At 45.1% G+C, this 26,030-nt stretch overlaps 1 protein-coding gene across 8 annotated transcripts in view; it reads right to left on the reverse strand.

The window, feature by feature from the left end:
* Window positions 1–26,030, reverse strand: part of NARS2 (asparaginyl-tRNA synthetase 2, mitochondrial) — a 90,291-nt gene that overhangs the window by 27,105 nt on the left and 37,156 nt on the right. For 7 of the 8 annotated variants that reach the window (XR_012157897.2, XM_073335722.2, XM_073335741.2 and 4 more), the window contains 6 exons: window positions 17,018–17,150; window positions 7,377–7,475; window positions 7,196–7,233; window positions 5,189–5,255; window positions 3,694–3,831; window positions 1,927–2,024 (listed from right to left, as the gene is read on the reverse strand). Coding sequence is in view for 7 of the 8 variants with exons in the window: in XM_073335722.2 (XP_073191823.2) it covers window positions 1,927–2,024; window positions 3,694–3,831; window positions 5,189–5,255; window positions 7,196–7,233; window positions 7,377–7,475; window positions 17,018–17,150 (573 nt within the window). In the remaining variant the exon portion in view is untranslated. The remainder of the gene's footprint in view (window positions 1–1,926; window positions 2,025–3,693; window positions 3,832–5,188; window positions 5,256–7,195; window positions 7,234–7,376; window positions 7,476–17,017; window positions 17,151–26,030) is intronic. The other variant, XM_073335764.2, reaches the window with a different exon arrangement.

The following is a 26,030-nucleotide window of genomic DNA, read 5'->3' on the forward strand; positions in this document are numbered from 1 at the left end:
ATTAACTCAAAAAAATTAATTGCGACTAAAAAAATTAATAATGATTAATCGCAATTTTAATTGCACTGTTAAACAATAGAATACCAATTGAAATTTATTAAATATTTTGGATGTTTTTCTACATTTTCACATATACTGTATTGTAACTGAAATCAAAATGTATATTATTTTTGTTTATCATTTTTACAGTGCAATATTTGTCAACAAAAGACATAGTATTTTTCAATTCACCTCAGACAAGTACTGCAGTGCAATTTCTTCGTTGTGAAAGTGCAACTTACAAATGTAGATTTTTTTTTTGTTACATCACTGCACTCAAAAACAGAACAGCGTAAAAATACAGAGCCTACAAGTCCACTCAGTCCTACTTCTTGTTTAGCCAGTCGCTAAGACAAACAAGTTTGTTTACACTTACAGGAGATAATGCTGCCCGCTTCTTATTTACAATGTCACCAGAAAGTGAGAACAGGCATTTGCATGGCACTTTTGTAGCTGGCTTTGCAAGGTATTTACATGCCAGATATGCTAAACATTCGTATGCCCCTTCATGCTTGAGCCACCATTCCAGAGGACATGCTTCCATACCGATGCCACTTGTTAAAAAAATTATGCATTAATTAAATTTGTGACTGAACTCCTTGGGGGAGAAGTGTATGTCCCCTGCTCTGTTTTACCCGCATTCTTGCCATACAGTTCATGTTATAGCAGTCTCGGATTATGACCCAGCACACATGGTTCATTTTAAGAACACTTTCACTGCAGATTTCACAAAATGCAAAGAAGGTACTAACGTGAGATTTCTAAAGATAGCTACAGCACTCGACCCAAGGTTTAAGAACAGAAGTGCCTTCCAAAATCTGAAAGGGATGCTTTCAGAAGTCTTAAAAGAGCAACACTCCGATGCGGAAACTACAGAACCCGAACCACCAAAAAAGAAAATCAATCTTCTGCTAGTGGCAGCTGACTCAGATAATGAAAAGGAACATGCATCAGTCCACACTGCTTTGGATTGTTATCAAATAGAACCCGTCATCAGCAAGGACGCATGTCCCCTGGAATCGTGGTTGAAGCATGAAGGGACATATGAACCTTTAGCGCATCTGGCATGTAAATATCTTGCGATGCCGGCTGCAACAGTGCCATGAGAATGCCTGTTCTCACTTTCAGGTGACATTGTAAACAAGAAGCGGGCAGCATTCTGCCCTGCAAATGTAAATAAGCCTGTTGGTCTGAGCGATTGGCTGAACAAGAAATAGTACTGAATGGACTTGCAGGCTCTAAAATTTTACATTGCTTTATTTTTGAATGCAGATTTTTTTGTACACAATTCTAAATTTGTAAGTTCAACTTTCATGGTAAAGAGATTGCACTACAGTACTTGTATGGGGGGGAATTGAAAAATACTATTTCTTTTGTGGTTTTTTTTTTTTAGAGTGCAAATACTTGTCATCAAAAATAAATATTAGGTGAGCACTACACTTTGTATTCTGTGTTGTAACTGAAATCAATATATTTTAAAAGGTAGAAAACATCCAAAAATATTTAAATAAATGGTATTCTATTCCTGTTTAAGAGTGCGATTAATCACTCGACGGCCCTAACGGTTACAGATCGCTTCCTTGGAGCCCGTGTGATAGGAGAGGTTCTTTCGGAGTAGCATGCAACATTCTTCTGTGGTGAGATGATACAAAGAGGCACTTTGCATGTTTACCCCAGGAGCAAGTCATCATTTGGGGATACAGCTATATTTTGCTTAATAGATAAACAGCTGATTAACAGATACTTCAAAGCCAATAAACATAATGGAACATTTACTGTCTGCACATCTACTCCTTCTCCCACCAAACTCCAGTGGCCTCTGACACTCTCCCTCGCCAGACTGTTCTTCCCCTACTGCAGGTAATCAGCCATAAGTTTTCGCCATACCTCGCTAAGCGTGATTGAAGAAAATGTGGTCGCTCCTCTCTCAGGCTGCCACCACATAACTCCCCTATTCCTGGTACCAGAAGATCAACGGCTGCCACCTTGGGGGAAAAAGAACCATAAACTGAGCCATGCCATTTACCTGTGCAGTCCAACAGTAATCCTAGGGCTGCTAGGAGGAGAAATTCATTCCTGTTTGTGAGGGGCTCCGATACTATGGAGATGGACCCTGTGCAAGTACCTAGACAGTGATCTAATCTATTGGCAGCTGTACATCGTAGTGACTAGCACAAGATAACAGATGGTATAGTTTATATGGTGTACAACAGATCAGGAATCCTAGGGTACGTCTACCCTGGAGCTATGATGTAATTTCCAGATCAAGACCACATAGCCGCACTAATTCTAATCAAGCTAGCGTGCTAAAAAATAAAAGGGTAGCTATGGCGGTGCAAGCAGCTAGCAACCCTGAGTACAATCCTGTCTGAAACCATGTGGTAGAGGTGGCTACACTTCTATGCATGCTAACTTGATCAAAGCCAGACAGGGTATGTCTCCTCGAGCTGGAAGTTACACCTTCCACAGAAGACATATTCTGGCTGGTCATCGGATGCAGGGATTGAACCCAGAACCTCTGGATAGAAAAGCAGGAGCCTCTACTGCCTGAGCTAAAAAACCCAGCTGTGTGAGTCAAAGACTGTAGCAGACTCATGAACTCTTGTTACTAGAGGGGGACAAAGAAGCACACTGAGGAAACATGGGCTTCTACAGAGGTCCTCACAGACCCTTTCCCAAATGCTGCTCCCTCTTGTCAGGTGGGGAGGGCTCTCCCATCCAGTCACTACAGCTGCGACTCAAGCTTCCTCTGTTGAGTCTAGGATACCACTTATGTAAATATATACACACTCCAGAAGAGCTTCTCCAACCATGATTGTTTATAGCAGCAGCAAATGTTTCATTTCGTTACCTCGGACTTGCAGAATGCATGTTGCAGAGGGGCAGGGTCACTAAATGCAGCAGCCATCTGCCAGTGAGGGTAAAAAAATACCAGACTGATACCAAAATCAAATCGAAGTAGGCCCCTTTTGTTCTGAAATAAAAGTGTCCACACCGAAATAACAAACAGTGTGAAATGAAACAGATTCATTTATTTTGGGGTAAGTCTGTGTGTGGCCAAGCCCCAAGGGGTATGAAGAACCCAAGAACAAGCTGTGGGGAGGCAGGCAAACGCAATTATGCCTCGACTGTCCAAGGCACAGAGGAATTCCTCCAGATGGAGTGCCTGGAGTCACACAGCACAGGGACCCCATGCTCAAAGCAGAACCCAGAAGGAGTTTACTTCCTGTCCCCATCTGCTGGTAGGAGGATAAAATACTCACAGACTGGGCTGGGAAGGCAGGAGAACAATGCCAATGAATATTATGTGCATTGGTTGTCATTAAAGAGACTCCTCTTAAAAAAACTTGCTACCTTATTTTATGTTTGAACTTCCCTTAAAAAGAAACTGACTACAGCAAACCTAACTGGCTGCCTTCCAAAGACCTAGGCTGTCCATTCTTCTCTTGACTGACTGGATTCTCTCCTGTTTTGGATCTCTCTCTAAAGGAAGGAAAGGATCTGGACTGGGGCTTAACTGTTGCAATTGATTGATGTATCTTATCTCCTGCTTCCTGACTGGAGACCAGAACAATGATAATCTATTGCTAGGTAGGATGAGGGAGGACAGGGCGTGTGACCAAAAAGTATGGAGATGCACACACACGGACTTACTGTGCGTTGAGGTCCATCTTCATTGTCCCGCATGTAGAAAGGTTTGAGATCATATGGGTAATTAACTACAAACACAGGAATCTCGCTGCAGTGCTTCACCAGGTATTTCTCATGTTCAGTCTGGAGATCGCTGCCCCACTGTAGAGACAACAACATGGAGAGCAAGGGAAGTTGGACCCTGCGTAGTGCAGTGCGTACACTTTAGAAGACACAGTGAGACCCCATACAGTGGAGATGCACCGGTTTCAAAGGCTGGATACTAGGAAGGGCTCCGCCTCTCCCAGGGTCTGTCTGACCTCCTGCATAACATGGGCCAGAGACTCCCACCCAGGGATCCCTGCATCTCTCCCAATAACTCGTGCTTGGAGTAGAGCAGATTGTTATGTTGTCTAAGTGAACAGACTATCTGGACAAAGGTTCCACCTGCCCCCCCGCCCCAACAAACCAGGTCAATTTTTAGCAACCGGCTAAAGTGAATTTATCTAACCACTGCTTGTATCCATCCTGTTCCCTGTCTCTTCCCTCCCTTCCCAGATGCGCTCTGGTGCATGCCACGCCGTCTCTGCAGCCTCTCGCTTAGGAAAACCAATGCCCCCTGGAAGAGACCATCAGGTGTGTCCGCATCAATTGTGGCAGGAGCGTGAGCCATGAATGATTTGTTGCAGGGGAACTGCTAGTGTAACTGACAGCTGTATCCGGATAGAGGATTTACAACTCTTTATTAATTTATTCGTACCAAAATGGGCTCAGAGTTTATCTGTTGATCTTAGGCTATCTGCGCTGAAGGTGGGCCCAGCCAGACTTATCCTCAAAGCAGTGGACTGAGGACTGTTAAGACTAATGACTATGTATGCGAGATTAGAAGTAGGTGCTCAAGTGAGGACTTTGCCTACTGTGGCATCTGTTAGAAGCAGGGATGAAGTAGGAGTTTTAGGAACACTGTAATTTGTAAACGGCTTTCTCCTTGGCTACAGTCGTCTTTTAGAAGAACAAAGGACTCTCTTTACCTATCTCCGCAATAGTGTTTTGACTCAGTTTTACTTCATTATTCCTAGTTAAACCCTTGGTACGACCTAAATTCCTCTCGCCTATTAGGTGTTCCTGAAGTATACACAATGCACTAGGCACTGTCCATGCACACAGGCAGGGACGGCACCTTCTGCAAAGGGCTTACAATCTAATGGTATTGTGCCACTTCTCTTAAGCCATTGCTTAGCCTCACTGTGCACACTTCACTCTTGTAACAACTTGTTTCCTAAATTATTCCATGCTTCATCTTCTAAGCTACTGTGGTTACACTGGGTTATGGCTGGTTTGCAACCATGCAATAACACAAAAGGACTAACATGTACTGAGTGAACTAACAACTCTGTTGCAACATAAGAAAGAGAAGTGAGGCTTCCCCAGGATTTAGAAATGGAGAGCATTGTGCAGACCCACACCACAGAAGCAGGAACCAGGCATTGGCTCTCTCACAGCCAGGGTACCCACTGACCTTTGGTTGGAAAGTGAACGTCTGAGGAGCTCGCTTTAAAATTTCCACTGCTTCAGTATAGGAAATTCTGTAACAGAAAAAAACTAAGCATTTGACATTGCAAATGTGAGTACCAAGACGGTCCCTTCCTAAGTATTGCACTGGAAAACGAAAGGGACAGTGCAGCCATGCCACCTTAGGTTGTGATCTCAGATTTCTCAAGCTAAGCAAGGTCAACTCTTATGTACCTTGGATGGAAACCTCTTTCCTAAAGGAACCCTAGAATATCAAAGGAAGAGCTCCTGGTAACTTAGTAGATGGCAGGTTTCTCACTGAGTCAGTCATTGAACCTAGGTCCCAGCTTGGTGCTGCTTATTGCTTTACCACACATGATGCCTTAACAATGAGCACCTGGAGAGATCAAAGATTACATGATACTCTTCTCAAGAGGTGGTGGTGTTGGGTTGGGGCTTAGTCCCAGTGGCCCAGGCAAATTCCAGTTTGGAGGATTATGTTCTGCTTGCCTTCATTTCATATGATGCTTCTTTTATATTGTTACAACACACTGTTAAACAGACTTCATGTTCCACCCTAGAGGTGGCTGCATATCATCTAGGAGTGAAGTGATTCTGTTAGAATCTAGTTTGTATAAGGGGCTCTTCAGGATGAAAGGAACTCCCAACAGCATAGCATCAAACATGTGCTCCACATAGTACTCTACAAGAGGACAGATCATGCCATAAAGCGCTTACATTAATAGAAGGGTTACGATTGTCACAATGTAAAATGCCAGACTTATTTTCATCAACATGTCCATGTCCTCAAAAAGGCAATTCTGGCACCAGATTCTCCACCGCTGTAAATCAATAGAGCAATTGGCAGAGAAAATTGGCATAACAGAGTGGAGAATCTGTCCCAGTGTCTCCTTTGCAACCTGCAAAATGTGACTGGAAATCAAAACCAAACCAAGCAGGCTGCGTGATGGATTTTCCACATACTAGGCTGTAACAACATAAACAAGCCATCACTGGGAAAACTAAATTAGCCTGGTAACAATAATCAAATCTCTGTGTATCACTGGCTAAATCCAGTTCTAGACCAAGCTCCCTAAGGAAGATCCACAAGGATTCAATAACACATTAAAGCTTTCTGAAACAAACAGTTAGTGAGGAATACGCTGTTCCATGTGCTTGGGTTATGTGATTCCATAATAACTTGGCTGGAATCTCACCTACTTTTGCTACCTGAAGCCTTTTGAAGTGGCCCATAGCTCAAATGTGACTCATGTTCTCAGACACACATACACACAGAGACATACACACACATTGCACTTCTCAGCAATGTTTTGTGGTGCTTGTGCAGATGAAAAATAACAACATTGAAAGTTATAGATCACAAATCCATTGTCATTAAGCATGGATGTGGCAGGCTAGCTTAAGTGCAACACCCGGGAGAGTTGTGGTCGGGTGGCCTGGTATGGCTTGGCAGAATGGACGGACAGCCACCAGAAGTCAAGGGCTCAGATGAGAGTGAAGCAAAAAGGAGATGCTTGGAGGCCCAGAATGGGGAATGAAGTCCTCTCTTAACTAAAAGCAGTCAAGGGCTATAGAGCTAATAGAGGACAGCAGGGATTTTGAGGAAAGAGGAGCATCTCACCGCCTAAAGGGGCATGGCTGCAGCCTATGAACTACTATGTATTTTGCAGTAGCACCCAGAGTGGGGGTAAGCACTGCACAGCCATACACCCCATCAGGAAGACAGTCCCTGTGCCAAAGCGTCTGGGAAGACAAAAACAAAGGGGAGGAGAAACAGATGCAACACACAAGCAAAGTGGTCAGGGAGACAGTAACCATTCCTGGGGCAAACAGAACAGCTTAAATACAGGTAGGGAATTGTGATTAGTGCCTTTAAAAGACATTGTGCAGAATTAATAGTCAGTGGCATGACAAGAGGATGGGGGAAAATAACTATCGAGGAGCTCGACCAACAGCAGCATATCGTATGTCAGCAATCAAAAATAGTACTCACGTTATGAATTTGTTCTTCAGCATCTGTTCTAACCTGCCCTTGGTTAAAACAAAAGACAAAAAAAATGTAAACCTACTCTTAATGGGTAACACAAGAGAACTCTGCTAAATTCAGGCCTACGCACTACCAAGAGTGTTTGCAAGATATAGGGGGATTGCAGTTTTTCTCTCATGTTTATTACCTTTTGGGCAGGAGATACATATTTATGAAAAAGCTCAACATCTTGAGGACATTTGGAGAGCACGATGCTTGTCACGGTCTTGAAAAGATCCTCCATAACCTAACAGGGAAAACACAGAAGAGCATGAAAACTGAGACCACCTATATATCCTAGGCTAGACATAAAACGTGTCACATGCAGACCAAGAGTATCTTTGTCCCCCTCTAGTGGCTGGACTACATAAGAGCCTATCAGCTTGTTCCTGCTTCCAACTAAAGGGCTTAATCTTTTAGCCCAAGAGGCTGAGGCGTGGGCTTTGAGAGCTGCTCCCTTCTGATGACCTGATATTCTTAAGGTTTTGGCAATGAAAGATATGTATTTAAAACACTCAAACAGCAACCCAGGTCAGCAGCAAAGAAAAGTTGTTACCGCCTGTATTTGTTGGTCTCGGGCCAGTTCATGAGGGGTGTTTTGCCCTTTAATGAACAGTTCTTTTCCTGCTTTGTTATTATGAATTGTAATACGGTAGCATTTTGAGGACCCATCCAAGATCAGGACCCCACTGTGCAAGGCACTGTATAATCATAGAGTAAGAGACAGTTTTGGCCCTGAAGAGCTTACAAGCCAAACAGACAGAGGGTGGGAGAAAGAAAAACATTATTCCAATTTTTACAGACAAGGAGGTGCACAGAGAGACTAAGAGACATCTCCACAAAGGTATTTCAATGGGAGGTAGGTGCCCAAATACCTTTCAGGAACTAGGCTGAAGAGCCTTGCCCAGCATGACACAGGGAGTCTGTGGTAGAGTTGGGAACTGAACTCAGAGCTCCTGAGTCCCAGCCCAGTGCACCAACCACAAGCATACCCTTCCTTTGGAATTTTGCTCTTCTGTGGCACATGCAGAGGAGAATGTGATACCGATGGGGTGTGAACATTTGCTAAGCCTCCTGCTTTCTTTCCAACTCACGGCAGTGTCCCAACTCCGCAGACCTGTGTCAGGGATAGAATGGTGCAGTCGGGCCGCAGCTCAGCTGAAGCAGGGACTAAAGCTTAGCACCTCCCAATAAAAGGGAGGTTTTAACATGTTCTGAGGCATTCTCTCAGATCGCAAGTGGTGACTGTGCCCTCAGTAGCAGAGTCCTGAATCTACTATTTACTCCAGGTTACTAGTAGCCATTGGCTAGCCCAACAGCGACTAACTGAACATTTGAGGTGCAGCAATTCCCGGTCAGTAGAACCTGAGGCAGCAAGGGCTTCTGGGACATACACAGCCTTGCTGCAGAGCTGAGGTGTGTGTGGTTTACACAGGTGTTTCAGGGAGAGCGAACATAGACCTCCAAAAATCTCTCTTCTAGTGCCTCTCCACACTGGGGAAATTTCCTCCCAAACTCCTAACTGGATTTGAAACCAGTTCAGCTAAAGCAGGTTTAAAAGTGGATTGGAATCGCAGTATAGACCAGCTTTTAGGCACTCTGTCCAAGTTCTCCAGCTAGTCTCAACCGGAGAAGGTATTTCTTCACCTCCTGTCGCAAACTGTTGAAGCGCTGCTGTGCATTATTAAACACTTGCTGCCTTCTTCCCAAGAGGGGGCTGTATTGCCACCATGGGTAAATGGATTCCTACAGGGCTAAACGCTGCTCTCGGTTACTTCTGTACAACTCCATGGACAGCAACGGGGATGCCTGGATATAAACAACAGAATTTGTCCTCCAGTTTCTAAAGAGTTTGCAGATCCAAATGGCTGAAAGGCCCTACCACATGGAAATAAAGACCATTACCATTATTGCTACACCTACACGGGATAAATTAAAAGCCAACATTCCTACAGTTGAACTGACGGAGCAGCAAGTGACCCAACAGTTGACTTTGCACTCTCTTTAAACTAGCAAGAAAAAGGCTTATGCAAATGAAATTAGGAAAATTCATTGATAATTACAACAGCCCAGTTTCAAGCAGGCAGCAACGAAGGGATTTTGCATTAAGCTTCCTCTTTCTAGGAAATGAAAGTACCATCTGGTGCATGAAACCAAAACTTTATTTTGTTTAAGTAGCACTATTTTTTGTTTTTGCTTTGTGCTAAAGTAAGAATTAGGTTCCCACAGCATCCAACATAAGCAGCTTTCTTCTTGCGGGAAAAAAAGTGGGTGGTATGGGAAAAAACAAGCTGAGAAATATTTCCAAGCTTGAGACTGAGGTTATATTTTGGAAAAACCAAAACCACATGGTTCACACTTTGTCTCTTCCTAACTGCAGTTACTCTTATTTATATCTGCATTGCCAAGGTACTTTATAAGGCAAAATCAAGAAGAAAGATCTCTGCTCTAAAGGGGCATGTCTTCACTGCAAAGTGAAGGTGTGACTAGCACAGGTAGGCATACCTGTTCTAGCTTTAATCCAGTTAGCACAGGTAACAACAGTAGTCAAGACGTGGTAGCATGAGCTAGCAACCCAAGCCACAAGCCTGTTGGTTACCCTGAGAGCATACATAGGTTGCTAGCCCATAGTGAAGCCCGTGCCACCATGTATACACTATGTTTGTTACCCATGCTAGCTAGATTCAAGCCAGCATGCCTACCCATGCTACAATAAAACCCTCCTTTTCAGTGAAGACATACCAACAAGGTTATAATTTTAACTGGACAAGATGGAGGGATGGGAAATAGGATATCACAAAAGCAAGTGGAGGAATATAGCCAATGCCTTGTTAATTTCATTTCTGTTAGTAGTTTGGTGATGGGATGGACTGGAGGGGCCAGGTTTATAGACCTCCTGGAAGAAGTGTTACCTGCAAAGGAAATTTTTTTTGTCTGTTCCCTTTATTTCTTAATAAAGGAGGCATAAAAGCTGGGGAGAGATGGAGGGAGGTAGCGGCGGAGTGGTGGTGGTGGTGGTGTAGTTTTAACATCCTCCACCCCAAATTTTTCTCCTGCTTTTTTCTTTTTAAACTTTAAAAGTCTTGACAACATCAAGCCTGGGCTTCCCTGATTTTGCTGGAGGACTTCTTGAAGGTCTCCAACTGGGATTCTGAGCTCAGACCTTAACTTTGTGGTACTCTGCTTGTGACTTTCGATATCCCCAAGCTAAGCCTACATCTGAAATGAAAACAGTAGATATTTCAACAAAGCAGCACTGTATTTGCAACAAAATTGAAGGTTTGAGACAACAGGGCTGCTGTGCGATGGAGAAGAATGTGTGAGCATCTCTGCTGTCAGTCTAAGGCACAATCACTGATACACTCCTGCATGGGATTATTTGTCTTCACGTTCACCCTGAATTATGTCCAATGACGATGATGTAGTCTTCGGTTGATTGCAGGTTGCTACATGTTCAAGCACAATCATGCACTTGTCACGATTCACCCGAGTTTTCATGCACTGATATTCCTATCCTCTTCATGCTTCCTCACACAAAATGGTGAGATTCATGTCAGATACTCGCTCACCTCCGCTGTGTGCATAGCTGTTGTGTAAGGAGCGACATTTCTAGAGAGCAAGGGCTGTGCTCATGGTGTGTCACAATAGAACAGTTAGCGGTGTCACCCAGCTGTCTACACTGGTCTGGTGCAAATGAATGATGTAACTGAACACCGTCGTAGGCAAACACATCACCCCGGAAACCAACTCTGGGATCCCACTGGAGCTCTTTCACCATTTTTGTACAGGAAATGTTTGCCTCAAGAAACAATTGCTCCGAAAGACCCACAGAAATAATTTGTCAGTGGAACAGCTGCAAAGAGAATATTTCTCATTGTGTTGACAATGACCTATTTCCTAATGACAAACACAAAACGTACATTAAAGGCACATTATTAAGGTTGCAAAGTCAAGCAATCAAGTTAAGAAGTGCCCAAATCAAAGTTGCCCATGCAACCTTAATTCAGTCCCCTTGTGCACATGCATGATGATCTTTAATTACATCATTACATACTATTTTTTTCCACAAGACCCCTGCCTCATTAAGTGCACAGGATGAACAGTGCTCACTTAATGAGGAGCTACTTAACAGTTTGTTTTCTCCTTGACCACAGCCTTATTTACTACACATGATTCAAATCCTGCTCTGAAGACAGAATTATTAATTTCCTCAAGGGCTTGTCTATGGTGCTCATCATTATGTTATCTGAGCACTTCACAAACATTAATTATCACTACACCCCTTGTGAGGGGAGGGCTATTATTACCCCCATTTTACAGATGGGGAACTGAAGCACACAGAGCTTAACACCAAAAGTATCTACTAATTTTGGGTGCCCAATTTGAGATACCTAGGTTATGATTTTTCGGTGCACTTAGCATAACATATCACTTTATTTGTTGACTTCAATTGCAGCTGTGAGTGCTCTGCACTTCTACATCAGACCCCAGGTGTCTCAAGTTGGGCACCCAGAAAATGAAGAACACAGAATTAGGAGCCACCTGTGAAAAGTGTGGTTTAAGTGGTTTGTCTAGTATCTCACGGAAACTCTATTGCAGAGGCAGGAATTGAATCTAATTCTTCAGGGCAGCATTCAGTTGTACTACAAGACTGTCCTTTCTCTTCCTGAAATGCCCTGTCTCATTCACTATGCACCTTCCGACGTCCGTAACAAATGAGGCAGATAACAGCCTCCCCTACTATATAGCACTGATTCACCCCCAGAGCACCAGCCACAACGTGCACTGAATGAGGCAGGGGTCCTGTGGGAAAATATTATGTAACCATGTAATTAAAGACTGTATCATAATGCATATGGACAAGTGGGTTAAATTAAGGTTGCACAGGCAACCTTAATTCTGGCATTTCCTAATTAATGAGTGTTTGACTTTGCAACCCTAATAATGTTCTTTTAATGTAGTTTTTGTGTGTGCAATTGAGTCGGATTTTATGAAAGCAAGCTGAAATATTCCATCATGGGGTATCATATTAACACCCACATGGGTCATCAGAAGAGTTGGAACCTTTAGGTGCACTGCACAGACCTCTGCCACTTGAGTTAATGGAGTAACTGACAGCAGTAGTAGGTTGTAATTGCCTATGTGGACCAGCACTAGTGGAGGATGGGATGCTTTGCACCAGCAGGGGAACTGAGGACTCATGGACGTTGAGCTCCATGCCAGGTGCTGGAGGGCAGTGTGCTCTAACACGCACAGACTCTTTTGCCCCTTCCCTCCAAGCTCAACCCCTTCTGCCCTAAATAACTCCGCGTCCCTCCACTGGTCCTGGTCTCTTCCCCCACCCTTGGCTCCTCATCCCAGTCCCATTATCACCACCAAGCCAGTCCCAGTCTCCACTCAGGCTTTCCATCCCAGTCCCAGTCCCCTGACCCAGCCAGTCCCAGCTTCGCCCCTCCCCTCTCCTTCTCTCCCCCATCTTTCACTAATGCAGACAAAGGCAATGAAGGTGTACATTCTGGACTATCTCCTGCCCAACCTCTGTGATTAGCTAAGAGATGAGACCATCTCATCTTGCAGGTCATTCATCTTTAACCATTCATACCTTTAACATTACCAAGTCAGTATTTTTGTACGGTTTTTGGAGATCTCACTGAGAGTGACTGATAGCAAGCCAAATCATAGGACTGTGAATGACTAAGTTAACATGTATAAGAGTGGACAACTGCAATACCATTTGTACTACATTACATATTGCGTTCCTTGACAAATGCTTTATGATGATACAAAAAGAAGCTGTTTCCTAAGAAAAAAGAGCGTTCAGTTTTTTCAACATTAACGTTTTATTAAACTATTTTTACATGGAATCATGCCGAGGCAGTATGGGAGTTTGTCTGTGGATACTGATTGTTCAAAGCTACAGTTTGTTTGACTGGTCGGGTCTTTTTGATGCTCTTCCTAAGGTACTTATACAGCCCCCATTAGTGCAATATACAAGTGCCTCAGAGTTGTAATATATTTATCTGCACAACACTCCAAATCAGGAGCACAAAGGCCAAGGACAGAGCATCACAGAAGAAGCCTGGAGCAGAGCAGAGATCTGAACTCTAGTCTCCCAAATCCCAGCCTAGCACACGAACTACTGGACCAGACCCATGATGGGCAAGGAAAAAGTCAATGGGGGGTGGGGGGGGGTGGAACTCAGTGCCATTGGAGCGGGGAACGGCATCCGTGGAGGAAGAAAGGGAGGGTCTGCATGAAAGAGTGACATGACTGCTCCTGCCAAGCTGCCTTTTCATCAGCAATCTGTCAAATTTAACCCATCTTCCTGGGTAAAGCCTAACCTCCACCAGCTGCTCAATAGTCCAAATACAGTGTCTAGTGCAGAGCAGCAAAAGGTGGCGTTGGGCCATGAAGTGCTGCTGACAAAGCAACAGAGCGTGGAGAAAATCAGAGGAAGCAGAAGGAATTCAAACTGCCCACGGGACCTCAGAAAGGGTTAACAAAATAACAGAACGGAAAAGGCGTTTGTCTATGAGGAGCTATACTTCCCTCGAGGAAGCGTATGGGGATAATGCTGCTCCCCCAAATAGTGCTAAGGTTTTCTTCATGCAACTATTTATAAATTCTTCAGCCAAACTCTCACAGCTATAATCTCCATATGCATATTAGTGTGCTGTTGGTGCACCTCTCTGGTGGTTAGTGGCGTGTATCCTTCGGCATCATGCCTGTCAATGCACCACAGGCTTCTAGTAGCCTACTCATGTAGCCTGCATAATAGCTTCCTGTTATAATATTTGCTAGCTATTCTGTGACATGGCCCAATGTTCTTCGGAGAGAAGAGGAGATAGAATAACCCACATGTGACACGGTAATCAGGAGACTTGGCTAGAGTGCTCAGCACCATGCAGGATCCCCAATCCACCACAGCACTTAAGGATGTGCTTAACTTCGAGCATGTGAGCAACCCCATTGACTCCAATGGGACTACGACACATTTGCTCAAAAGCAAGCATGTACTTCAGTTTTTTGCTAGATTGGAATCACACTACTCAGCATCTAGCAGGACTGAGCCTTTGTTCTGAGCAGTTCTGGAAGGTGCTCAGATACCATGGTGATGAGGACTGGCTCTGAATCAGAGTAGAATGATGTCATCATATGTCATAATGGATAGGACCAAGGGAGTGGAGTTCCCATCGATGTAGACTTCTTCATTCTGAATTTTCCATCTTGTGTGGTTAAACTCTCGACCTTAAGGCTGCACTGATATAGTGGACATTGACAAGATTTAATTCCATGATATCTTCTTAATCAGGGGATCTGACACAACTCCTTGAATGCGAAACCTCTGTCTTTAAAGAGCCTGCAGCCATCACAGCAGACGAATAAGTGCAAAAGTTGCTATTAAAACATTGCATATATCCCCTTCAGTCTTGGATGTCTGGCATTGTGAATGCAGCACATATAGTGTCAACAATGTCGAGAACACTATTAGCACTCGGGTCCTCAAAAACTCCCCCACACAAAGCCCAGCTCTGTCTGTCTGTCAGTGGCCAGGTGACAGCAACCAGAGCAGCAGGGACCTAGCTTCATCTGCTCTAAAGTGATTCCCTTGCTTGAGCAGAAAGTCATAATTATTCAGAATTAAATACTCACTAACTACCATAAGAAAAACAACTGGGAACAGATGCAGTATTGTCAACCCCAAGCATAAAAAACCATGAGTCAAGACCCACATCATGAGGGTTTATTTTTTTAAATAATACATTTTGGGTGCTTTTTTATTTGGCTTCTGGATTTTGACCCTTCAGGTTAGACTTGGGTCATGTTTTCAAGCTCTTCTCCATGACTTTGAGGACTAGGAACTGACTGATTTTTAAATGAAAGCTGAGAGTCTCATGTAATCATATGACTCCCGCAGCTGGGGCTTTAAGAAAAGAGGCTGAGTACCACAGGACGGGGGATAAAAATCACAAGAGTTGGCAACATTGTGGGACAGCTCTGGGGACTGTGTAATGCAACACAGTACCTTTCATTACAGGATGACAGTAAAAAAACTATCACATCCTGGGAGATACTGAATGAAAAGTGGTATGAGCTATTGGTGGCTTATGCGAAATAAGTTTTGCCATCTCAGTCTGTTTCCTAGTGGGCAGGCGTCTACAGCCCCAAAGCCACCACTCCTGTGCTGGCAATAACTTGTCCTTGTTGCTTGTATCAAAGAGGTCAAGGATAGAATGGACAGAGATCCTGAACTTTTCTCTCTCTCTCTCTCTCTCTCACACACACGTAGCCCATCTGGGTAAGAGGTCAGCCTCAGTGGCAATAGGGTAGTGTCAGGACTTAGGCCAAAATCTTCAGGCTCCTGTGTGTGAAATAAGGCTTGTGTATTCATGTTGACGCCCCTATACAAATGGCTTGATATCCAATAGAATAGAGCAACCAAAACTCCCAGTCACTGGCATTGATGGGAGGTGCAGGTAGTCCACACTTCGGAAATATCAGGCTGTTTGTATTTTGGTACCAAGACATGGATTTAGACACCTAACTTGAAACACCCACGCATGCAAATTTGGCCATTAGTTGCCAGGGCTTTCAACTGGGCATCCTTTGTAAAGCACTAAACCCAGTGACAACAAACTTTCAACAGAAAAACTGCACGGTGCACTGAGCTGTGCAAGGGTGTTGCATTTAGATCAGTTTCTCTAAAAACATATGGAGAAACAGAAACTTAACTGAGACCTTAGTGCAGCTTTCAGATATTTTTTAATGGCTTGCCCAGTGATTTCAAGAAACAGGAACTCTACTTCTTTAAATAAGAACATCACAAGAATAAGTATTTTGCAATCCCGAATGTGACCTGTAGAATAAACCACTGTGATAGGAAGAAGAATTTCTCTCACAGCTGCTGATGGTGGTCAGAGATTGAGGGGGGAGGGGAGAACCCAGAGAAATTAGGATTTTGCAAGACATTTAACAACAACAACAAAAATTCTCAAAGCCAAAGGGGAAAAGTTCTTTCCTTCCCCCTAAACAGAGCAAAACCCATAAACCTTTCAGAACTTTGAATTATTTTTGAATTGCAGAACCTGAGAAATTCTGAAAGATTCTAATTCTCTATTTCCTCTGGACTGACTCTTCCCCACAAGCCCCAGGAGGTGGGGTCCTCAGAACAACTAGGACAGCAATGTGTAAACTGTGCTTTCTGAGAGCCAGAGGGTGGCATCTGTGCAAAATGGCTCTCATCTCAGCTTTAGTACGCAGGTAAGACCAGCAGTGATTACATGTTCCAGCCTTCTGCTAAAATCAAGGTAGAATATTACACGCTGGGAATAGTAATCTCTGCAGGTTGTTCCTTTGTATTAAAAATTAGCGCTGTCCTGGAGCACGTCATAGCTATCTCTGTTTGGCCAATGGCTCACACAATGGATCAGCCCTTTTCTCCAATCCTTCCTCATTTCCCCTCAATGGCCATTCCTCTGCTCACAGAGAGCTTAAATGCTTAGCTGTCTTCAGTACAACTCCTGATTTATCTAGAGAGATTACAGTAGGTGATAGGAAAAAGAAAAGGAGTACTTGTGGCACCTTAGAGACTAACAAATTTATTTGAGCTTAAGTTTTCATGAGCTATAGCTCACTTCATCGGATGCATTCAGTGGAAAATACAGTGGGGAGATGTATATATATATATATATAGATAGGAGGTTCAACTCCACTGCCCGTGAGGCTGAACACAGTGAATGGAGGAGAAAGCTCCAATACCTTTAAAATCACACACAAACTGGTACCTACCTGAATGATGTCCTGGAGGCTTTCAGTAAAAGACATCTCTGCTTCTACCATGTAGAACTCTGCCAGGTGCCTGCGACTTTGAGAGTTCTCGGCTCGAAAGGTTGGGCCGAAGGTGAACACCTGTGTAAATGCACTGCAATGCAAAAAGAAACAAGATGCAGTTTAGACACAAGATAAGACGGCAGATTTTGAACGGGGAGCACAGATGGGTACATTCTACCCAAGCTCCACCTACAATCCCATTTTCCTCCCACAATCCCAGAGTAGCTGGGATCTTTCTGTTAAACTGATTAACTGATTCAGCAAAACAGTTATCAGCACTGTCATTTAAAATTGCCATCATTATGCTTCAGAGATAACACACTGAGATAAGTGAGGCAGTTCCCACCTCTTTGTTACTGAGTCAGCCTCATTCAGATAACATATGGCATGTGGATGGGTTTTGCCATCCACATTAGTGCTAGACACATTTTTCTTAGTAAATGAGAGCTAACACTGCAGAAATCAGGGTCTCAGAGACATGCTGGCACATCACAATGCTCAGGACAGACAAAGCTCCAGCTGCCAGACACTATTGTTCGACCATGTTATTCACACCTGCTCTTCAACAGGTTTAACTGACATAGTAGTGGTAAAAATGCCTCAAGCTACTGCAGTCTGGTAGACATGAGGGCTCCCATCACCGATGCAGCTGAACAGGTGCTAGCGGCAACAGGAAATATTTTGTAGTATCGCTGTAACCTTCTCTTACACAGTGTGGCTCTCTGCCGCCCTCTAATGGCTGGTCCACAGAGGTTTACAGGTCTGCAACAGCCTTTGAGATAAATAGACCTGGGTCTTATTCATTTCAGGGAGTAGAGACTCCTTCTTTTAGATCCATAGGTCCCACATTCAATCCCCACTTCCAGTGACCCATCTGGGGCATTGTGTGACTTAAATGTGCTCAAAGCTTGTCTCCTAATTGTTTGGTATTTGCCCAACAGCCTTCCATGGAATCTATTTCATCTCTTCTCTCTCTTATGCCACACTCATTAGCATGGAAACTGAGGGCCTTCCAGATCACCATCTTCCTCCACGAAAATTCTTCCTACCGAAAGTCAACTCCTTTCAGTTTGTTTTTATCCTGGGAAGGTTACATTCAAAGCAGCAAGTTTTCCATTGTGATCTGAAGACTGCCAGATTCATGGAAGTTCTAATTCAGGAGAGAGCTTCACAGCAATAGGCCAGCGGCTTAAACAGCCTTGTCACTCCCACCCCTACACTTCAGTACAGGGGTGGCCAACCTGAGCCTGAGAAGGAGCCAGAATTTACCAATGTACATTGTCAAAGGGCCACAGTAATAAGTCAGCACCCCCCGAATCAGTTCCCTGCCCCCCTGGTCCCAGCACCTCCCACCCACCGGCAGCCCTGCCGATCAGCACTTCCCCCTCCATCCCAACACCTGCTGATGATTCGTGGCATGCAGGAGGTTTGGGGGGGGGGAGGGAGGAGCGAGGGCATGGCAGCCTTAGGGGACAGGGCAGGAAGGGGTGGAGTGGGGGCAGGGCCTGTGGCAGAGCAGTGAGCACCTCCTGGTACATTGGAAAGTTGGCACCTGTAGCTCCAGCCAGGGGTGGCGAGTTATATCTCCACGAGGTGCCTTGGCACCAGCAATATTCAGAGCCCAGGGGCCCAGCTCCACCATATTCGGCCCCCCCCGCACCTCCCCTGAGTGTCCCCCGGCCCCCGCTTGCTGCCCCCGGCCCACCACTGCGAGCCTCCCTGCCTCCGCCTCTGCCCTGCAGCTCCATGCTGCCTCCCTACAGCAACTCCCATCTCCACTGGCAGGGCAGACTGACTCTGAGCCTGCCCTTCCACCTCAGACCCTTCCCTTTTCTGGCGGGACCCTCCACCAGCACAGGGGGCCCCCACGCCGGCAGTCACCACTCCTGCCCCATGCTGGGCAAGGGGCAGCCCCATCCCTCACCCTCAGTGAGACTACAGTCAGGGCAACAGCAGGGGAGGGGCACACAGCACCCCCCGGCACCCACCACGGGGGAGGTGGGGGAGATTCCTGGGCCTGAGAGGGACCCTAGAGCACATGCCGTGACAGTGGTGGGGGTGAGTATGCTGCTGGAGGGGCGGGAAAGGGGGGCTCCTCCCCCAGAGCTCACTGCTGCCATCAGGGAAAGGGCTGGGGGGAGTCCTCCTCTCTGGCCCCTGTCCCGGAGCAGCCTGCCTGCACCCCAAACTCATCCCCAGCCCTGCCCCACCCCAGATCCCACACCCCCAGACAGAGCTTTCACCCCCACACACACCCTCAACCCTCTACCCCCAGCCCTGAGCCCCTCCAACACCCCAAACCCCTCATCTCCAGCCCCAGCCAGAGCCCTCATCCCCCCGCACCCCAACCCTCTGCCCCAGCCCTGAGCCCCCTCCAACATCACAAACCCTTCATCTCCAGCCCCAGCCAGAGCCCTCATCCCCCTGCACACCAACCCTCTGCCCCAGCCCTGAGCCTTTCTAAGCCCCAAACCCCCCCGCTCCGGACAGAGCCCTCACCCCCCACACTCCTACTCTCACCCTGAGCCCCTCCCACACCCCACATTCCCAGCCCCAGACAGAGCCCTCACCCCTACTCTTGCCCTGAGCCCCTCCCATACCCCAAACCCCTCGTCTGCAGCCACACCCCACAGCCCTTACCCCTGCACCCCCTCCCATCCCCAAACTCCCTCCCAGAACCTGCACCCCAATCCCCTGCCCCAGCCTAGGGCCCGCACCCCAGACCTCCTCCCGTACCCCAGACCTCCTCCCGCACCCAAACTCCCTCCCAGAGCAGGTGGTGGGTGGCGTTTGGGTGGGGGTGGGTTCTGGGCTCCACCAAAATCTCTACGAACCTGCCACCCCTGGCTCCAGCCCCAGAGTCGGTGCCTGTACAAGGAGCTGCATATTAACTTCTCAAGAGCCGCATGTGGCTCCGGAGCCACAGGTTCGCCACCCCCGCTTCAGCAGAATATAGCTGTGATCACGAACAGTAGAATGGGTCTAGATTAGCTGTGCCATTCGGTTTATTCTTTACCTGCCGCTATCTTTAACGGTAGGCAGCATACAGGAAAACAAACTCTCCTAGTAGAGATTAAGAGTTGCTTGATATTCACGCGAAGCAGTGAAGTGCAGGAGTTGTACATGGAATCCGAGACAAACTCAGTAAGGGTACACACTGAAAGAGGATGTGCAGCTGACAAAAATCTGATCACAAAAGTTTCCATTCATGTTAATTCTGATAAACAGAAGGGTTAAAAAGAAAAAAAAAAAACCCAAAAACCCAAGATCACAAAAAATTAAAAAGTTTCAAAAGCGTCATAGGATTCCAAATAAAGGAACATACATGTTATTGATCAGTTAGCTCTTCCTTCTGATCTCCATGTTGCAACAAGTTTATACAGTACTATTTGGAGGAAAGAGCACTTCCACTGTCCAGTAATGACCAGGAATGAGACAAATGATAATGCTGTTGGAAAAATCATTTTCCTAGCTCATCACTTACAAGATAAGAGACAACCAATGGATACGGACAGCCAGAGGAGCACAAGGAAACAAGACAATATTGGTCAGCATGATAGACAGTACACCAGTGGCCTAACGTATCACAGCAAAGGAAAATTTTAAGGAGGCATTTGAAGGAGAATAGGGAACTAGCTTTGCGCATGTTTACGGGGAGCTCCTCCCAAGCACAAGAGGCTGATCCATGACTGGGGTTCTTAGACACTACTGAGATACAATTAATAACATTCCCAGTTCCCTTAAGACCAGTAGCGTATGTTTACACTGCAATAAGAGACTCCTGGCGTGGCTGTGGCTGGCCCATGTCAGTCTACTCTGGCTCGTGGTGCTCAGGCTCCAGAGATATCAAACTGTAGCATAGACTCAGACTTTAAAGTCAGAAAGGACCATCGTGATAAGAACATAAGAATGGCCCTACTGGGTCAGACCAAGGGTCTATCTAGCCCAGTACCCTGTCTTCTGACAGTGGCCAGTGACAGGTGCCCCAGAGGGAATGAACAGAACAGATAATCATCAAGTGATCCATCCCCTGTCGCTCATTCCCAGCTTCTTGTAACAGAGGCTAGGGACACCATTGCTGCGCAGCCTGGCTAATAGCCATTGATGGACCTATCCTCCATGAATTTATTTAGTTCTTTTTTCTTATGGTCTTGGCTTTCACAACACACTCTGGCAAGGAGTTCCATAGGTTGACTGTGTGTTGTGTGAAGAAATACTTCCTTTTATTTGTTTTAAACCTGCTGCCTATTAATTTAATTTGGTGATCCCTAGTTCTTGTGTTATGAGAAGTAGTAAACAACACTTCCTTATCTACTTTCACTACACCAGTCATGATTTTATAGGTCTCTATCATATCTCCCTTTAGCCGTCTCTTTTCCAAGATGAAAAGCCCCAGTCTTATTAATCTCTCCTCATACGGAAGCCATACTATACCCCTAATCATTTTTGTTGCCCTTTTCTGAACGTTTTCCAATTCCAGTACACCTTTTTTGAGATGGGGCGACCACATCTGCACTCAGTATTCAAGATGTGGGCATACGATGGATTTATATAGAGGCAACATATTTTCTGTCCTATTATCTATCCCTTTCTTAATTATTCCCAGAATTCTGCTCGCTTTTTTGACTGCCACTGCACATTGAGTGAATGTTTTCAGAGAACTCTCCACAATGACTCAAAAATCTCTTTCTTGAGTGGTAACAGCTAATTTAGACCCCATCACTTTATATGTATAGTTGGGATTATGCTTTCCAATGTGCATTACTTTGCATTTATGAACACTGAATTTCATTTGCCATTTTGTTGCCCAGTCACCCAGTTTTGAGAGATCCTTTTGTAGCTCCTCGCAGTCTGCCAAGTCTTAACTATCTTTAATAATTGTGTATCAACTGCAAATTTTGCCACTTCACTGTTTACCCCTTTTTCCAGATCATTTCTGAATATGTTGAATAGGACGGGTCCCAGAACAGACCCCTGGGGGACACCACTATTTACCTCTCTCCATTCTGAAAACTGTCCATTTATACCTACCCTTTGTTTCCTATCTTTTAACCAGTTACCAATCCATGAGAGCACCTGCCCTCTTATCCTGGGGCAGCTTACTTTGCATAGAGCCTTTGGTGAGGGACCTTGTCAAAGGCTTTCTGAAAATCTAAGTACACTATATCCACTGGATCCCCTTGGTCCCTATGCTTGTTGACCCCCTCAAAGAATTCTAGTAGATTGGTGAGGCGTGATTTCCCTTTACTAAAACCATGTTGACGCTTCCTCAACAAATTATGTTCATCTATACGTCTGACAATATTGTTCTTTACTAGTGTTTCAACCAGTTTGCCCGGTACTGAAGTCAGGTTTACAGGCCTGTAATTACCGGGATTATCGAGTCTGACCTCCTGCAAATTGCAGGCCACAGAACCTCACCCACCCACTCCTGTAATGTACCCCTACTCTCTGGCTGAGTTACTGAAGTCCTCAAATCATGATTTAAAGACTTCAAGTTACAGAGAATCCACCATTTATACCAGTTTAAACCTGCAAGTATTCCCTACCCCATGCTGCACAGGAAGGTGAACTCCCTGCACCCCAACATCTCTGCCAATCTGACCTGAAGGAAAATTCCTTCCAAACCGTAAATAAGGTGATCAGTTAGATCCTGAGAACGTGGGCAAGACCCACCAGCCAGACACCCTGCGAAAGAGCCCTCCCCATCTAGTATCCCATCACCAGCCGCTGGAGATATCGGCAGCTAGCAGTTGCAGATCGGCTACATGCCATTGTAGGCAGTCTTCTCATACTATCCCCTCCATAAATTTATCAAACTCAGTCTTGAAGCCAGTTAGGTTTCTGCCGCCACAGATCCCCTTGGAAAGCTTTTCCAGAAATTCGTTCCTCTGATGGTTAGAAACCTTCGGCTAATTTCAAGCCTAAATTTATTGATGGCCACTTTATATCTGTTTGTTCTTGTGTCCACATTGGTGCTTAACTTAAATAACTCCTCTCCCTCCCTGGTATTTATCCCTCTGGTGCATTTATAGAGAGCAATCATATATCCCCATAGCCTTCTTTTGGTTAGGCTAAACAAGCCAAGCTCTTTGAGTCTCCTCTCATTAGGTAGGTTTTCCATTCCTTGGGTCATCCTACTAGCCCTTCTCTGCACCTGTTCCAGTTCGAATTCATCTTTCTTAAACATGGGAGACCAGAATTGCACACAGTATTCCAAATGAGGTCTTACTAGTGCTTTGTATAATGGTATAAAGACTTCTCTGTCTCTACTGGAAATACTTCGCCTGATGTATCCTAGGAATGCATTAGCCTTTTTCACATCCACATCACATTGGCAGTTCATAGTCATCCTGTGATCAACCAATACACCCAGGTCTTTGTCCTCCTCTGTCACTTCCAACCGATAAGTCCTTATAGCAAAATATCTTGTTGTTTGTCGCTAAGTGCATGACCTTGTACTTTGCACTGTTAAATTTCATCCCATTTCTTTTACTCAGTTTTCAAGGTCATCCAGATCTTCTTGTATGGTATTCCGGCTCTCCTCAATATTGGCAATACTTCCTAACTTTGTGTCATCCATAAATTTTATTAGCACACTCCCACTTTTTGTGCCAAGCTCATTATGTTAATGTTAAATAAGATTGGTACTGAGACCGATTCCTGAGGAACTCCACTAGTACCCTCCCTCCAGCCTGACAGTTCACCTTTCAGCATGACCCATTGTAGTCTCCCCTTTTAATCAGTTCCTTATCCCCCTTTCAATTCTCATATTAATTCCCATCTTCTCCAATTTAATTAATAATTTCCTATGTGGAACTGTATCAAATGCCTTACTGAAATCCAAGTAGATTAGACCTACTGCATTTCCTTTGTCTAAAAAAAAAAATTACTTTTCTTCTCAAAGAAGGAGCTCACATTGGTCTGGCACAATCTACCTTTTGTAAAATCATGCTGTATTTTATCCCAGTTACCATTTGGGCTTGGGGTGAAGCCCAGACTCTGAGACCTCATGTGCGGGGAGGGTCTTAAGAGCCCAGGCTCCAGCCCAGGCTCAAATGTCTACACTCCTATTTTTAGCTCCACAGCCTGAGCCAGCTGACCCAGTCTCTAGGACTCCATGCCATGAGTTTATCGCAGTACAGACATAACCTTAGCATTTGAAAGTGACATCTGAAAATCAGGAGCTTAATTTTCATAAGATTCATAGATTCCAAGGCCAGCGAGGACAACTGTGACCATCTAGCCTGACCTCCAGTATAACACAGGCCATAGAACTTCCCCAAAACAATTCCTGGAGCAGAGCTTTTAGAAACGGAGCCAATCTTGATTTAAAAATGGTCAGTGATGGAGAATCCCAAGAAGTACTGAGCACCCTCAATCCCAACTGAAGTCAATGGGAGCTGATGGTTCTCAGCACCTCTGAAAATCAGGCCCTTTTATGTCCTCAGATGCAACCGGGGGCGAGGGGGGGGGTAAGATACCAGACAAACCCTAACGTGTGCCAAAGCGTGGCAGCTGGGGCATTATTGTCTGTAATACTGTCCTGATATATGCTACCACAGGAACACAAAATAGGCTTTGAAACAAGACCCTCGGTAGCCAATTTCACACAAAGCAGGACTGAGCCCACCGGAGCCAACTGTTCACATAGCTAATAGACACTATCTGAATGAAAACAGCACTAGCAAAGAGTGCAACGCTACCTTTAATAAACTGCTCTCTCTCCAAAACTGCTATTTGATTTCATTCACTTCTCTTCTCATTCACTCCCAGTCTGGAGCCCAACATTGTACTGTACCACACAAAGCACACATCCTATGGCACCAGCATGTTAAATCCTGTAAGATGCTGAACACTCTGGCCCTGATCCAGCAAAGCGCTGAGGCACATGCTTAATTTTAGGCATGTGACTGGCCCCATCTAAGTCAATGGAACTACTCACATGTTCCATGTTAAGCACGAGACTAAGTGCTTTGTTGGATTGGGGTCACAGCGCTCAGCACCTTGCAGGACTGAGCCCTTGTGATCCAGGTCTTTGAACTGTACTCAGAGATCATTAGTCGAGTCCGACCTGTATGTATATTCCCAGGACCAAGGGAAACCAAAACACGGGGAAAATGACCATCTCTCTCCACTCCAACACCTCTATTTCCCTTGCTACTCAAATCCTCCTGGTTCTCTCCCATTTGACCCATTTCGTGGGGAGCAGCCAGGCGGCTGATGGCTGGCTATCCCCACTTCCCTTTCTCATGGCTTGTCCACATGTAGAAGTTACGCTGGTTTCACTCAAGTCGATTTAAAAAACAACTATTACAGGAGCATGTTAAATGGTAAGAGCTAGGTTTAAACCAATATAAGAGGCCCAAAGCTACACCACTTTAAACTGGCTTAAAAGCACACCTTTAAACCAGCACAGCAACATTGCAGACTTGGGCTCAGCCACCCAGCTCCATTGATGACTTTTATGCTGCAATTCAACTTTAGTTAACAATTCTGCTAATCACTCATGGGCAAGGAAAGGATCCAGCTCCCCTTCTCACAGCGAGGGCTCTGCAGGAATAATAAAGACTTACTTGTGTCACCGAACTAAGCAAATATACCTCTGAGCCATTTTACACAGTCAGCTTAATAACCATCACGCAGCAAGTTAGTGACAAGGCTGGGAATAGGACCCAGGAGTCCTGACTCAGGGCTAGCTACTAGACCACACATACACATGTTTATTACTTCTTATTTGTTTTGCTGCAGTGCTCCCAAAGTTGCAGGTGCATTGCCAACACAAAGAAATCACTGGAATGGGTCTTTAGGGCAGGTTTGACCCAGAAGGCAACCTGTGCTGAGTGGGAATAAATCCTTTTCTGAAACAAGAGTAAGTGGACACAGAATGTGACCTACAAAGATAGTGTTCTCTTTGCTGATCCTCCACCCCCACAGTTTGTTCCCAGATGAAAGGCCCTTTCTTAAACGT

The sequence above is a fragment of the Lepidochelys kempii genome, chromosome 1 (genome assembly GCF_965140285.1).
Source record: "Lepidochelys kempii isolate rLepKem1 chromosome 1, rLepKem1.hap1, whole genome shotgun sequence".
NCBI lineage: Eukaryota > Metazoa > Chordata > Testudines > Cheloniidae > Lepidochelys > Lepidochelys kempii.